The sequence below is a fragment of the Rattus norvegicus genome, chromosome 6 (genome assembly GCF_021556685.1).
Source record: "Rattus norvegicus strain SHRSP/BbbUtx chromosome 6, alternate assembly SHRSP_T2T, whole genome shotgun sequence".
Classification (NCBI taxonomy): Eukaryota; Metazoa; Chordata; class Mammalia; order Rodentia; family Muridae; genus Rattus; species Rattus norvegicus.
Window position 1 is genome coordinate 109,790,222 of NC_141539.1, and position 11,577 is coordinate 109,801,798.

General features: G+C 47.1%; 1 protein-coding gene and 1 long non-coding RNA gene across 4 annotated transcripts; one reads left to right on the forward strand and one right to left on the reverse strand.

The window, feature by feature from the left end:
* The first annotated feature begins 3,169 nt into the window (after nucleotides 1–3,169).
* Acot5 (acyl-CoA thioesterase 5) lies at nucleotides 3,170–10,387 on the forward strand. 3 transcript variants are annotated; one of them, XM_087554388.1, is made up of 4 exons: nucleotides 3,170–3,295; nucleotides 3,913–4,518; nucleotides 8,282–8,484; nucleotides 9,658–10,387. In XM_087554388.1, the coding sequence occupies exons 2-4, from the start codon at nucleotides 4,062–4,064 to the stop codon at nucleotides 10,261–10,263; spliced, it is 1,266 nt and encodes a 421-aa protein (XP_087410514.1). In that variant the 5' UTR covers nucleotides 3,170–3,295; nucleotides 3,913–4,061; the 3' UTR covers nucleotides 10,264–10,387. The 3 variants fall into 3 exon arrangements, 2 of the variants coding, with proteins under 2 accessions (XP_087410514.1, NP_001073177.1); XR_015622116.1 differs by lacking the exons at nucleotides 3,170–3,295; nucleotides 9,658–10,387 and adding an exon at nucleotides 9,036–9,193 and having other exon boundaries at nucleotides 3,403–4,518; nucleotides 8,282–8,979; NM_001079709.1 differs by lacking the exon at nucleotides 3,170–3,295 and having other exon boundaries at nucleotides 3,589–4,518.
* On the reverse strand, nucleotides 6,669–10,515 carry LOC148005385 (uncharacterized). The gene is made up of 2 exons (XR_015623210.1): nucleotides 10,433–10,515; nucleotides 6,669–6,874 (listed from the first exon to the last, which is right to left on the reverse strand). It is a non-coding gene; the product is annotated as an uncharacterized LOC148005385 (long non-coding RNA).
* Nucleotides 10,516–11,577: the final 1,062 nt, after the last annotated feature.

Genomic DNA, 11,577 nt, shown 5'->3' on the forward strand with positions numbered 1-11,577 from the left:
ATATATCCACAGACTAAATTCACTGCTAATCAATAAAGATAGAAACCGTCCACTTAAACAAGATAAAATTGACCTGGACCACAGGGATCAGAATTATCTTCCTCCGACGTCTTCATCTTGATTCCTATCCTATCCTAGACCTTTCCCCGCCCACCCTTCCTTCTCATCCAATGATAGGCTACGCCTTATCCTGGACCTGCCTTGCTGCGTAAAGACATCATTCTACACTTGAGGACCAAGTAAGGGGTCTCAGAGAGGCGGGGGGGGGGGGGGCGGGGGGGAGAAGGGAAAAGATAGTGGAGAGAGGAGGAGGCTGCCATGAACTTGTGGCCAGGAGAAGTGCACCCCGAGGACAGGCTGACGGAGCAGAAGCAGCCTGGATGAGACTCAAAAGCAAGTAACAAGGGGAGAATAGCATAGAACCTGCCCAATCTGGCTTACAGCTTGTAAATAAAATACCAGGTTTCTGTGTATTTTATAAAGGATAGCTAGAATAAATAATTTTACATATAACCAAACTCCAACGGTGTAAATAACTCAATGTCCAATTGCCTGGGATTCACTCGTGATCTTCTGGGCTCCTGCAAGGGGGTGGGGCCTTCTCCAGCTCTGCCCTCTGCAGCACACATAGTTTGTCTTCCAGGCTCTGGCCGACTTCACTGCTGCTGCTGCTCTTGGTGGCTATCCCATGACACTGGCATTTCCAAAACTGCTGGGGTCCCTTGCTGCAACTGGGCTGCACTTTCACTGGTATCCTTTCCTGGGGTCTCATCAGAGGCATCAGCTCAGCCACTCTCCAAGATCCCTTCATGTCCTCAAAACCAGTACACCCGGGTGACTCTTACACTACCAAATTCAGCTGCAGCACGAGGTACAACCTAGGCCATATTTGGAACACAGTTTTTGTGTGCTGACTCTCAGGAAACACTTTCCAGAAGATTTCCCCTAAACAATGCTGCTCTCTTCTTTTTTTTTTTTTTTTCTTTTTTTTTCCCGGAGCTGAGGACCGAACCCAGGGCCTTGTGCTTGCTAGGCAAGCGCTCTACCACTGAGCTAAATCCTGCTCTCTTCTTTTTTTATTTTATTTTATTTTTTTTTATTAACTTGAGTATTTCTTATATACATTTCGAGTGTTATTCCCTTTCCCAGTTTCCGGGTAAACATCCCCCTCCCCCCTTCCCTTCCTTATGGGTGTTCCCCTCCCAACCCTCCCCCCATTGCCGCCCTCCCCCACACAGTCTAGTTCACTGGGGGTTCAGTCTTAGCAGGACCCAGGGCTTCCCCTTCCACTGGTGCTCTTACTAGGATATTCATTGCTACCTATGAGGTCAGAGTCCAGGGTCAGTCCATGTATAGTCTTTAGGTAGTGGCTTAGTCCCTGGAAGCTCTGGTTGCTTGACATTGTTGTACATATGGGGTCTCGAGCCCCTTCAAGCTCTTCCAGTTCTTTCTCTGATTCCTTCAACGGGGGTTCTATTCTCAGTTCAGTGGTTTGCTTCTGGCATTCGCCTCTGTATTTGCTGTATTCTGGCTGTGTCTCTCAGGAGTGATCTACATCCGGCTCCTGTCAGTCTGCACTTCTTTGCTTCATCCATCTTGTCTAATTGGGTGGCTGTATATGTATGCACCACATGTGGGGCAGGCTCTGAATGGGTGTTCCTTCAGTCTCTGTTTTAATCTTTGCCTCTCCCTTCCCTGCCAAGGGTATTCTTTTTCCTCATTTAAAGAAGGAGTGAAGCATTCACATTTTGATCATCCGTCTTGAGTTTCTTTTGTTCTAGGGATCTAGGGTAATTCAAGCATTTGGGCTAATAGCCACTTATCAATGAGTGCATACCATGTATGTCTTTCTGTGATTGGGTTCCTGCTCTCTTCTTAATCACCACTAATGTCTCAGCTGACCAGTATCGAGTATCCCAGCCAAGCAAAGATTTCTCTAAAACCTAAATAACGAACCTTATAAAACCGTCTTATGGGATGGAGAGATGGCTCAGGGGATAAAGACACTTGCTGCTCTTGAAGAACACCGTAGTCAGTTCCTAGCACCCACACCAGAAGTCTGGAAATCACTTATAACTCAAGTTCCAGGGAATTCAACGTCCTTTCCCTCTGGGAGCCCTTGTGTGAGTGCAGCAAATCTTAAAAGCATGCCTTACAATTTTGTTTACAGCATGAAATTCTTTATGCTGTGGGGATCTTCCAGGAATAAACACTCAGACACCAGTGAGAGCAGGAGAGAGATGTCACCGGTAGGCCAAAGCCAGGACAGTTCCCGAAAGACCTCCATCTCTAGTACAGTCTGTATTCTCATATTTACTCTAAAACTGCAAGCCGGGTGAGAGCATTTCTCTAGGCTCCGCCCAACAGTTACCTAGCAACAGCCAGGAGGAGCCTGGGTCTCGAAAAGAATGTTTAATCTCCCACCGCCTCTCCCTCTCTTCTTCTCTCCTTTCCCCCTCCCTCTCCCTCTCCCTCTCCCCCTCCCCCTCCCCCTCCCCCCTCCCTCTCTCTCTCTCTCTCTCTGCCCTTCTCTGTTTTTCCTCCCTCCTCTACCTCTACCTCCTCCTCAGACCCCCAAATAAACTTCCTTTTATAATAGGCCTGTCATATGGCTTGATTGTTCAGGGAACCTCTTTTTTTTTTTTTTCTTCTTTTTTTCGGAGCTGGGGACCGAACCCAGGGCCTTGCGTTTACTAGGCAAGCGCTCTACCGCTGAGCTAAATCCCCAACCCCTCAGGGAACCTCTTGATGGGGCCCACCAAGGGCCCCTTCACACCGCTGTTTTATAATACACAACAGTGGGGCAGTCAAGCAAGCAAGATTTTACACAAGGGTATGTCAGTCAGCAGGTTGTTAGGGGCAATGGCCTGTTGTTTCAACTCTTCCTCCGGGTCATAGCGTACCAGGTAGTGAGTGAGGTCCTGTTAGGTAAATAGGGCAGCGCAAACAGTGCTCTCAGTAAATCACTAAATAAATCAACAAGTCAGTATCTAATATATAACCGTACGGACTTTCATTCAAGAGCCCTGGAAGAGGTTCAACTTGGACCTCACAAGTTCTGGTCACCCCTGCTGACCCAGGTAGATTCCTCGGAAGCCTGGCTGTCTCTGCTAGGTTATGCCACTGCTGCTGATTCCTGTTTGCTATCCTGACACTACTGGACTGGACTGCTGGTGTATCCATGAAGGATTTATGAGCGCATCAAGCTGCTGCTGCTGAATCCTGCAAACCGACCGAACTGCTGATTTGCTGACAACACAGATGGGAGTTGCTCCAAAGGACAGTTTCTAAACAGGTCCACTCTCCCCCTATCCTAGTAACCTTTCCTTTCCACTACCTCTGGTGGGTGGTGAGCTAGTTGAGTTGGAAAATCTCTCTTCTTTTTTTTTTTTTTTTCTCGGAGCTGGGGACCGAACCCAGGGCCTTGCGCTTGCTAGGCAAGCGCTCTACCACTGAGCTAAATCCCCAACCCCAGAAAATCTCTTTCCCTGTTTACCTAAGCTAGGGGATTCTGGCTCCGTGTTATCACTGGTTAGTTCATAAAATTGTCCCTACAATCCTTTTTCAGATAAGGTCACTGCCCTTGGAGACTCATGCACTTACCTTCCGAAGCCTTTAAATAGCTTGAGTCACAATTTCACCCTGGGTAGTCTTGACTCCTCACTGTACCCCAGGTCAAGCTTCCTTCTCAGATTGCATAAGGTACTACAGTAAGGAACAACCCAAGAAAGAAAGGTTCAAGGCCAAGTTTCTCAGGATTGCCAGATGAGAGTAACCTAAACCTAAGGGGTTCTTTTGTAAAGCTATACAGGTCGGGGGTAATGATCTATGCAACTCAATCTTTGTACCTCTATTTCAACATCAGCTTGAGAAAACATGATCATTACTATTGCTTAGCTCTTCTGCATACAGGCCACTGGTATCCCATAAACTGCGGGGAGTTTCACACCGCAATTGCCATGGCAAGTAAGTAGGACAAGGGTTCCTTCCTTGTCACAGGCTCCAGAAGTCGAGAGACACTATTCACTCCACAGTATTCTGATTTTTTTTACTGTGTCAATATGGTGCCAGTAGTGAGCCTGGAGCCCGACAGCCACAGTTGCTGGGACGAGCCCCTAAGCATTACTGTGCGTGGCCTGGCCCCCGAGCAGCCTGTCACACTACACTCGGCCCTGCGCGACGAGAAGGGCGCGCTCTTCCGAGCCCACGCGCGCTACCGCGCTGATGCCCACGGAGAGCTGGACCTGGAGCGCGCGCCCGCGCTGGGCGGCAGCTTCACGGGGCTCGAGCCCATGGGGCTGATCTGGGCCATGGAACCCGAACGGCCTTTCTGGCGTCTGGTCAAGCGCGACGTGCAGACGCCCTTCGTGGTGGAGCTGGAGGTGCTGGACGGACACGAGCCGGACGGTCGGCGGCTGCTGGCGCAGGCGGTGCACGAGCGTCACTTCATGGCTCCAGGGGTGCGGCGCGTGCCCGTGCGCGAGGGCCGGGTGCGCGCCACGCTCTTCCTGCCTCCAGGTGAGCGGTCCTCCCTCGTGCGCTTGCAGTCCAGGATGCTTAAGGGGTGCAGCACCAAAGCTTTGCAGACATGGGTGAATCCTGAACTGAAAGTCAGCGGAGGAGCAGCATCCGAGGTTGCTTAGGAAAGCAGAGCATCAAAGCTCACCCAAGCCCGGTGAAATCTTCATCGTGGTAAGACCCACGGGTGGTTGTGCACAAGTTCACATTGGGCATCTGTTGTTCAGGCAAAGTGGGACAGTGTGAGCACCGGGGAACTTTCTAACTAACTTGCAGGACTTTAGTGCCAGTCAGAGTCCAGAATCTGGAAGTGTGGGTGTGGAGGGCCCGGGAGTTTTGTTTCTTAGGTGATTCCGAGGTAACTCTTTCCCAGGGTCAAATCCACAGCTTTGAGAGGGGCTGTAGTGACCCACAAAGAGCCATTGTAGGGAATTTGGCCAGTGACGTTCATGACCCTTTGATTGTTGAAATGCTGAGAAAAGCAGTTTGAAGATCATCCTAGGATAGAAGGACGCTCTGTTTCCTACACATCAGTTAATGCTTAGAGCTGCAAGATTTGATGCCCCAATGATGCTGCAGAAGATGGAAGGGATGTAGATGGTTCTCTGGCAAAATAGCTCTAAAATAGGATAGCTACATATGTAGGCTTTAACAGGGAAAACTCCACCAACATCTAAGGGCCCTCATAAGAGATTTCCACGATTTCCAGATTGACTGATTAGGACTTTCTGATTGTGGACACCTGGAATAATGTTGCAGACCTAAATAAAACCAAGTATCCTTAGCCTCTAAAGTAGCCACTTATTGCCCACCTAACAACCTTGTAACCATTACGTAAATCTTTGAGGAATGTATAGACCTCTAACTTTCATCAACTCAGAAACTGCATATGTTAACCAATAACACACCTACTGGAAGTGTTTCCAAATGTGCTTTAAAAGGACCTTAATTTAGGGTGTGTTTGTATGCATGTGCCTAAGGCAGCCAGAAGAGACTATCAGATTTTCTAGGGCTAATGTTACAGGCAGTTGTGAGCCCAACAAGGTGCTGGGAACTGAGCTTGGGTCCCTGGAAGAGCAACAAGAGTTGTTAAAATACTTAGCTATCTTTCCTAGCCCAGTTTGTGATTAGGGGAAAGGAGTATTGTTTTTGTTAGGCTTTGGTTACTTTTTTTTTTTTTTTTTTTTACTGCTGTGGATATGACACCATGATCAAGGCAACCTACAGAAGAAAAAGTTTAATGGGGGTGGGGGTAGGGGGGATGCTTACAGTTCAGGGACCAAAAGCATGACAGGAGACAGGCAAGCATGGCTCCACCAATCAAAATGTATGAGTCTCTGGGGGCCTCTTTTTTGTTTGCTTTTGTTTTTTAGAGACAGGATTTCCCTGCGTAGCCCTAGTTAAACTGAACCAGGCTGGCCTTGAATTGGCCAGAGCTCTGCCCACCTCTGCTTCCCAAGTGCTGGGATTTAAGTCCTGTGCATTGAGCTATACCACCCTCTCCATTTTGATTCAAACCACCACATGTTATCATAAAAACTTCATGGAGTTGTTAACATGTAGAAACATGGTATTTGGGGCAACTAATCCATATATGTCTCTGGAGCATGCTCTCTCATATTTGACTCCTAGAATAAACTATCTCTAATTTACATTAACAAATGGGGTTTTCACATGTCTATACTTGAGATGACCTACAGCTGTTAAAAATATGTGAATGTGGGGTTGGGGATTTAGCTCAGTGGTAGAGCGCTTGCCTAGCAATTGCAAGGCCCTGGGTTTGGTCCCCAGCTCCTAAAAAAAAAATATGTGAATGTATGTACAGTGTGGAAATACATAGATATATGGTGTGTGTTGGCATATGGAAGAAACACATTACAGAAGTTATGTATAATATGATCTAACTTTTCTAAGCAAGCAGGTATATTTACATAGTTGGTGTAGGTATTCACCATTAGGCAAAAATAAAGTTTAGCATATAAGCTAATTTTAAAAACCAGTCTGGACCTACTGAAATGACTCAACTGTTAAGAGCACTGGCTGTTCTTCGAGAGGACCAGGGTTCAATTTCCAGTACCCACACGGCAGCTCACAATTGTCAGTTCCAAGTGGTTTGATTCCCACAGACAGACATGCAGGCAAAATGAACATAAACTAAACATAAATGAACCATTTTTTAGAAATTCCAGCTGCAGAGATGGCTCAGCAGCTAGTAGCATTTGCTGCCATTACAGAAGAGTCACAACTCCCACGTGCTGTCTCATCACTCTCAGCAGCTCCAGTTACAGGGAATTCAGCATCCTCGTCTGAACTTGGCATGCATGTAATATCAGAACCAGGAAGAATCCATTGCACACTAAGAAAACACAAAATAGATAAGCCTTGGTGAGACAAAGATAAGACAAAAGGAAAGAGAGACAGTTGTGAAATAGAGGATTGCAACAAGGTTAAGGCTAGACTGTGCCACAATAGCAAGATTCAGATCAGCTTGAGCTAATAATAACACCATGCACATAATAAGGGATGTGTGTGTGTGTGTGTGTGTGTGTGTGTGTGATGAAAGATGAATAAGAATTCAGAATTTAACAAAGAAAAGTGCAATAACCTTAATGTTCATCGACACATGCGCAGTATACACTGCTTCTCCTACTGCCCCAATTTAGAAAAATAGTGACCTTGGTTCTTGCTAATTACTCCAGTTGTAAAAATCCAGGAACTAGCCAGGTGGTGATATCACCTGCCTTGGGAGACAGAGGCAAGTGGCTCTTCGTGTTTGAGGCCAGCCTGATCTACACAGGGAGTTCCAGGATATCCAGTGCTACACAAAGAAACACTGTCTTGAAAAAACAACAAAACAAAACTCCAGGAACCTGGGGCTGGAGAGACCGCAGGACCCCACATGGCAGCTCACAAGTGTCTACGACTACAGATTCAGTGCATCTGACACCATCTTCTAAGCCCTCCATGGGCACCAGGCAGGCACAGACATAAGTGTAGCATACTCGTGAAATACAAATTAATAATTCTTTTTAAAATCTAAGAACTTACAAGCAAGTCAGGTAATTGTGAACCTGACTTGACTATTTGACAGTGATCTTGAAAATCACAAGCCTTGGCCTAGAATGTAGAGACCCCACCCAACACTTTAGAATTCCTTTCCTTGGGTGGGGCAAGCGAAAGGCCCTGGGTTCGGTCCTCAGCTCAGGGTGGGGGGGGTGCGGGGATGGGGGGTGGGGGGATAGGGGGTGGGGGTAGGGTTAGGATTCCTTTCCTCGATTTTTTTCAAGACTATCCATTATAGTCTTTGGCATCACAATACTTTGGAAGCTCAATTAATTAGACCTTTTCATTACAATCATAGTTTTTTTTTTTTAAAAAAAGATTCTGGATAGTTTAAGAAAAGAGAAATACGGGGTTGGGGATTTAGCTCAGTGGTAGAGCGCTTGCCTAGGAAGCGCAAGGCCCTGGGTTCGGTCCCCAGCTCCGAAAAAAAGAACCAAAAAAAAAAAAAAAAAAAAAAAAAAGAAAAAAGAAAAGAGACATACTGGAAGGCCATTGGTTTAGGGATACGATGGAATAGGCATTGGGAAATTGGAATCAGAAAACTGGGAGGATCCAAGGGAAGCTGCACAAAGAACGAAGGGTCTGGTTGCAGCATCCAGCCACCAACTGACATCCATGATGCTGGATGCACTGGGCTCAATGCAAATGCTGCTGAGCAAGGTAAATGATAAACAGTCTCTCCCTCTTGTGTGTTTCTAAGGAACTGGACCCTTTCCTGGAATCATAGACCTTTTTGGAATTGGAGGTGGACTTCTGGAATATAGGGCGAGTCTGCTGGCTGCAAAGGGCTTTGCCGTCATGGCTCTGGCTTATTTTAAGTATGATGACCTCCCTAAGGCTACAGACATCCTTCGTCTGGAGTACTTTGAAGAAGCTGTGAACTACCTGCTTGGTCACCCTCAGGTTGGCTGTTGTTTCAGTGCTGCTACCATTTACCCGCTAGAGAAAACTGACACAGAGGAAATGGCTAATGGGTCAGATCTGCATTGATTTCTTGGCGTTATTCATATATACCTCTCTGTGATGTATGTACATATACACCATTAAGGAGGTAGCTACTTAATGTCCTCAAATAACTCTTTGATAAGTAACTACTAATTTCAATTTTTGAGATTTTGTTTGTTTGTTTGTTTGTTTCAAGCATCTCCCTACTGGATAGTTTCTATATCAACTTGACATAAAACTAAAGTCACTGGAGAGGAGGGGACCATAATGTTTCTGTACGATCGATCTGTAGGAAAACCTGTGGGGCATTTTTGTAGTTAGCAGATGATGTGAGAGGGCCAACCCATGGTGAGTTGGGCCATCCTGGGCTGAGGGTCCTGGCCACCATAAGAAAACAGGCCAGGCAAGTCATGAAGGGCAAGCCAGCAGGCAGCATTCCTCATTGGCCTGGAGGTTCCTGCCTCCAGGTTCCTGCCTCCAGGTTCCTGCCTCCAGGTTCCTGCCTCCAGGTTCCTGCCTCCAGGTTCCTGCCTCCAGGTTCCTGCCTCCAGGTTCCTGCCTCCAGGTTCCTGCCTCCAGGTTCCTGCAGTGTTTGAGTTCCTGCCCCAACCGCCTTCAATGATAGCTACAATCTGGAAGTGTATGGTAAATAAACCCTTTCCTCTCCAAGTGGCTTTTGGTCATGCTATGGCCTCACGCAACGGTAACCCTAAAACAGTCTCTTTCTCTTCTTCCATGTTGACACATGGGGCTCAGAGCTTTATCCATAACAAGATGCTGCCTGGGTTCACATTAATAACATCAGTGAATGCACTGTCCCCCACAGTATGAAAGCACCACAGAAGAAGAGCTAAGCTTTGCTTGACTTGTCCACGAGCTTTCTTTGACACAGGCACGCCTAGGCATTTACCTGGTATTGCTCACCTGAGCCTCATGGAAACTGCAGGACTTAGAGTTGAGTCCCATCTTACTACTAGAGACACTGATTTGAAGAGAGCTAATCACCTTTGAAAGCCAGGATGGTAGGATAAGATTCAGGCTCAAGGCACCTTACATCCATGGGTTGGCCTCACTAACTGTCCCACCTTCTAGGTTTGCTCAATCCCTTCCTTTTCTCTGTCTCTTCCTTAGGTCAAGGGTCCAGGAATTGGCCTGCTGGGGATTTCCAAAGGGGCTGAACTCTGCCTCTCCATGGCCTCTTTCCTGAACGGCATCACGGCCGCTGTCATAATCAATGGCTCCATGGTCAATGTTGCTGGAACACTATACTACAAGGAAGAGAGTCTGCCTGCTTCGAGCATGAATCTAGAACGAATCAGGGTGACCAAAGATGGGTTTAAAGATATTATAGATATCCTGACTGTCCCTCCAGAAGGTCCAGACCAGAAAAGCATCATCCCTGTGGAAAGGTCTGACACGACCTTCCTGTTCCTCGTTAGTCAGGATGACCGCAACTGGAAGAGCGAGTTCTATGCCAGAGAGGCCTCCAAACGCTTGCAGGCCCATGGGAAGAAAACACCCCAGATCATCTGCTACCCAGAAGCAGGGCACTATATTGAGCCCCCTTACTTCCCTTGGTCCAAGGCTGCCCCCAACTCCCTTTTTGACATGCCTATCATCCTTGGAGGGGAGCCTAGGGCTCATGCCATGGCCCAGGTGGACGCTTGGCAGCAACTCCAGATTTTTTTCCACAAACATTTGAGTGGGGACAAGAAGACAATCCCAGGAAAACTGTGATTTTCTTTGGGTAGTGACATTTCTGGTACTGACCCATCCTAAGAATAGCTGTACCTGTTAGGATGTGTTTACAGGTTTGTTTTTTTTTTTCCTTTTAATAAAGTCTTGAAGAGTCCCTCCCTCCCCCGCAAAGTTTTTACGGGCTGTTTGAGGAAAGATTGGGTCTTACCTTCTTCGGTGCTGAGGACTGAGCCCAGGGCTTGTGCATAGTAGGGTAGCACTCTGCTGCTGAGCTAGCCCACTGAACCTTAGAGGACAGCGATATATTTATTTATTTATTGTTCAGTTTTTTTTCATGTAACGTATTTTGATCATGTTTTCTCCTCCTGCAACTCCTCCCAGAATCCCCCTGCCCAACTCCGCTCTCTCTCAAAACAAAACATAAAAGCAAAGGGCCAACTTCTAGGCATGGTACCTGCCCTGGTGTGTCACTGATGCACTCAGAGACCCTCCATTATAGAAAACAGACTTTCGATGTCAGTGCGTACTAATTCTAAATAATTATTTGGTTAGGAGTGAGTCCCTGCGTCCACTTCTCCCTCTCAGTGCCAGAATCCCATTTGGCCTGAACCTGTGCAGGTCTTGTGTAAGCTGCCTCCGTCTCTGTGAATCCCCATGTATGGTCCATTCGTGTCTGGAAAACAGTTTTCTTTTTTTCTTTTTTTTTTTTTTTCTTTTTTTCGGAACTGGGGACCGAACCCAGGGCCTTGCGCTTGCTAGGCAAGCGCTCTACCACTGAGCTAAATCCCCAACCCCTGGAAAACAGTTTTCTTAGAGTGACCCAATACCTCTGACTCTTAAGATTTTTCCTTCTCCCTTCCCTCCTTCCCTTCCTTCCTTCCTTCCTTCCTTCCTTCCTTCCTTCCTTCCCTCCCTTCCTTCCTTCTTTCCTTCCTTCCTTTCCTTCCTTCCTTCCTCTCCTTCCTTTCCTTCCTTCCTTCCTTCCTCTCCTTCCTTTCCTTCCTTCCTTCCTTCCTTCCTTCCTTCCTCTCCTTCCTTTCCTTCCTTCCTTCCTCTCCTTCCTTTCCTTCCTTCCTCCCTTTCCTTCCTTTCCTTCCTTCCTTCCTTCCTTTCCTTCCTCTCCTTCCTTTCCTTCCTTCCTTCCTTTCCTTCCTTCCTTTCCTTCCTTTCCTTCCTTGCCTTCCTTTCCTTCCTTCCTTTCCTTCCTTCCTTCCTTCCTTCCCTTCCCTTCCCTTCCCTTCCCTTCCCTTCCCCTTCCTTCCTTCCTTCCTTCCTTCCTTCCTTCCTTCCTTCCTTCTAATCTTTTTTAAGACAAGGTTTCTCTGAAGTGCCCTGGCTGGCTGTCCTCTGCCT